The sequence below is a fragment of the Amphiura filiformis genome, unplaced genomic scaffold (assembly GCF_039555335.1).
Source record: "Amphiura filiformis unplaced genomic scaffold, Afil_fr2py scaffold_45, whole genome shotgun sequence".
Taxonomy (NCBI): Eukaryota; Metazoa; Echinodermata; class Ophiuroidea; order Amphilepidida; family Amphiuridae; genus Amphiura; species Amphiura filiformis.
Window position 1 is genome coordinate 629,934 of NW_027305509.1, and position 3,800 is coordinate 633,733.

The 3,800-nt window shown below is 40.2% G+C and overlaps 1 protein-coding gene across 1 annotated transcript; it reads left to right on the forward strand.

Moving 5' to 3' along the window:
* Window positions 1-1,177: 1,177 nt before the first annotated feature.
* Window positions 1,178-3,477, forward strand: LOC140144214 (uncharacterized). The gene is made up of 2 exons (XM_072166030.1): window positions 1,178-1,869; window positions 1,998-3,477. Exons 1-2 carry the CDS (start codon window positions 1,178-1,180, stop codon window positions 3,475-3,477), a joined length of 2,172 nt encoding a protein of 723 aa, XP_072022131.1.
* The last annotated feature ends 323 nt before the right edge of the window (window positions 3,478-3,800 follow it).

Consider the following 3,800-nt stretch of genomic DNA (forward strand, 5'->3'; position numbering starts at 1 on the left):
TCAGGAACCAACAAGAACTATGAAGGTTTGGTAGATTTGTTATTAAAGGAGCAGTTTATAAAAAGTGTTAATATAGAGTTGTCCATCTTCTTAAAAGAAAGAAAGCCAAAAGACCCACAAGAGATGGCAAGAATGGCAGAGCAGTATATCGAAGCACATGGTGGATGGCAACTTGTAAGTAATAAGCCAAAGAGTAACAAACACCAGAGTCAAATGTCCAAAACTGAACATATAAAAAACGGATTCCTACAGTAAATGTACGTAAATGCTTTATTTGTGACAAGCCAGGTCATGTGGCAAAGGAATGTACCAAAAGAAGGAAAAACATTGTAGCTGGATGTCAACCTTTAGGCAAAGGTACAGTTTATAAGAAAGCACCTGCTACTCCAGGAACCAAGGATAAGGTGACAGGTAATGGAGAGTGTAAAAAGTGTGACACATGTAAGGGCACAGGTAAAACACAAGTAGCTTGTTGTATGGTACCCATGATAGACAGAGATCCACATGTGTAAATGTGGGATGGACAACCTTATGTAACTCTAGATTGTGGACATAAGTTGCCAGTGTTATCAGCAGCATGCAACTTGAATTTGAGTGATTTAGCAATCGGAGAAGGACTAGTAGGAGGATCAACCAAGGTACAAGTATTAAGAGATTCTGGATGTGGTGGTATAGTTATTAAGTCCAGCTTAGTGTCAGAAGAACAATACACTGGTGAAACAGAAAAGTGTTATCTAATAGATATGACAGTCAGAGAGTTTCCTTTAGCCAGGATAAGTATTCATACTCCATGGTATACAGGTATTGTAAACGCTATGGTGACAGCAACTCCTGTATGTGAATTGGTAGTTGGAAGTATAAAAGGTGCAAGGGGAGAAAATGATCCAGATCCAGATTTCACATTATATAGTAGTGAAGAGGAAGATACAACACAGAGACAATTCTCAGTTGAGAAGAAGGAAGTGCAGAAAACTGAAGTAAGTTGTGCAGTAGAAACTAGAAGTCAGACTCTAAAGAAAGGGAAACATTTTAAAGGACTTAAGGTAGTGGAACCAGACGGTGAAGAGGTAACTGTAGAAAGTTAAAAAGAGCACAACAAGAAGACCTCACATTAAACAGATGTAGAGCATTAGCTGAAGAGAGAATCGAGAAGGTAGGAAGAAATGATAGTAAGGAAATGTTCATTATCGAGAAGGGAGTTCTGTATAGACAATTTCAGGCACCCAATGTTGAGTTTGGAGATACATTCAAGCAAGTTGTAGTTCCGCAGACATTTCGAACTCAAGTAATGAAACTTGCACATGAATCCATATTAGGTGGACACCAAGGGCCATCGAAGACTTCAGATAAGGTATTGTCAAACTTTTATTGGCCTGGAGCACAAGCTGATATTAGAAGGTATTGTCACTCATGTGATATTTGTCAGCGTACTATCCCAAAGGGACGTGTAACCAAGGTACCATTAGGAGAGATGCCAGTGATTGATACGCCATTTGAGCGAGTTGCAGTTGACTTGGTAGGTCCAATTCATCCTTGTTCAGATAGAGGGCATCGTTACATAATAGTCCTTGTAGATTATGCTACAAGGTATCTAGAGGCAAGTCCCATGAAGTCAATAGAAGCAGAGAAAGTTGCAGAAGAGTTGGTGGTCATGTTTACAAGATTAGGATTTCCAAGGGAAGTACTAACTGACATGGGAGCTCAATTCACATCAAATGTGATGAAAGAAGTAAGTAGGCTCTTATCAATTAAGCAATTGACCACAAGTCCATACCATCCAGCTTGCAATGGTCTTGTTGAGCGGTTCAATGGAACACTTAAAGCTCTGTTAAAGAAGATATGTGAAGAGAGACCCAAGGACTGGGACAGGTATGTAGCCCCACTTCTCTTTGCATATAGAGAAACTCCTCAGGACAGTACCGGATTTGCTCCATTTGAGTTACTTTATGGAAGGACTGTCAGAGGACCCATGAGCATATTACGACAATTGTGGACAGGGGAGTAGAAACCCCTGAGACCAAATCAGTTTATCAATATGTAATTGATCTGAAGGAGAGACTTGAAGAGACATGTAAATTGGCCAGGGCAGAATTGCTGAAATCAAAGGCAAGGTATAGGAAGATCTATAATAGGAAAGCCAGGTCAAGAAAATTTGCAGTGGGCGATGAAGTTCTGTTACTCCTTCCTACAGATCACAATAAGCTGATCATGCACTGGAAAGGTCCATTTCCAGTTGTGGAAAAAAAAGTAAGTCAGTTAGATTACAAGATAGATCTAGGCACTCGTCAGCAGACTTTCCATGCCAACCTACTCAAATATTATCAAAGACGAAAAGGTGAGATAGCCTCCTCATGCATACAGGAGGAGCAAGGTATTTTTCAGGTAGTATGTACATCGGTGATAGAAGCGGAACCATTGGAGAAGGATGAGGTACTCAAGGATACCTTGGTACTTAAACCCATGTCAAATGAGGAGCTATTGCATTTGCCTCCTTTGGAACCCAAGGAATCGGTGAGTGATGTACATATAGGTGAAAACTTAGATGAGACACAAACAAATGCAGTCAAAAGACTACTAGGAAGTTATCACGAAGTCTTAACTGATCTTCCAGGAAAGACAAACTTAGGTGAGCATGAAATTAAGCTAATAGATGAGGAACCAGTGAAGAGAAAACCCTATCCTATACCCCATGCTTTGAGGGACAAGGTAAAGGAAGAAGTGCAAACTATGTTGAAAATGGGAATCATAGAACGAAGCAACAGTCCATATGCTAGTCCATTAGTTATTTGCAAGAAATCAGATGGTTCAGATCGTTATTGTATTGACATGCGTCTTATAAATCAGAAAACGATTTTTGATGCTGAACCTATTGCTGATCAGGAGGAAATTTTTGCCAAGTTGGCAACAGATCATTATTTCACGAAAATTGATCTAAGTAAGGGATATTGGCAAATCCCTATGGCTGAGAGTTCAAAGAAATACACAGCCTTTGTGACGCCCAATGGACTGTATAGCTTCAAGATGATGCCATTTGGTTTAGTAAACGCCCCAGCCACTTTTAGCAGAATCATGAGAATTCTATTGGAGGGTGTAACTAAAGTAGACAATTATATAGACGACATTCTGATCCATACCGAGACTTGGGAAGAACACATGAGTAAGGTAAAAGAGGTATTTAGTAGGCTAAGAAGAGCTAAACTCACAGCTAGGCCCACAAAGTGCTTTGTAGGGTATGAGGAAATTGAATTCCTAGGTCATGTGGTAGGTCATGGATGTGTGAAGCCAAAACGTGACAAAATTGAAGCCATTCAGGATGCAAAATGTCCAGTGACAAAAAAACAGTTGAGGTCATTTTTGGGATTGATAGGATTCTATAGGAAATACATCCCAAATTTCGCTGCTGTTGCATCTCCTCTCACAGACAAAACCAAAAAGGTTTGCCAAACAAAATTGAATGGGGAGAAAGTCAGGACATAGCATTTCGGACACTCAAGAGCAAACTGATACAATCACCAATTTTGCATTTGCCCGTCCTGAACCAGCAATTTACTTTGCGGACAGACGCGTCAGATACAGGAGTTGGGGCAGTACTTTTGCAAGACTTTGACAGTGAGAAATTTCAATTGCTTTTGCAAGCAAGAAGCTTACAAAATGTCAGAAGGCATACTCCGTCATGGAACGAGAGTGTTTAGCTGTGATATGGGCAGTTAGGAAATTTGAACCATATTTGTACGGTCGAGAATTCATTCTAGAAACAGACCATCAGCCCCTTCGGTGCATCCAAAAATCGATTGTGGCAA

What these genes read in the sequence shown, in the direction of transcription:
- LOC140144214 (XM_072166030.1), top strand. Translation starts at nt 1,178, where the DNA reads ATGTTCATTATCGAGAAGGGAGTTCTGTATAGACAATTTCAGGCACCC. An exon ending in AGACCCAAGGACTGGGACAG is followed by an intron (nt 1,870 to 1,997) that starts GTATGTAGCCCC and finishes AATTGTGGACAG; the next exon opens with GGGAGTAGAAACCCCTGAGA.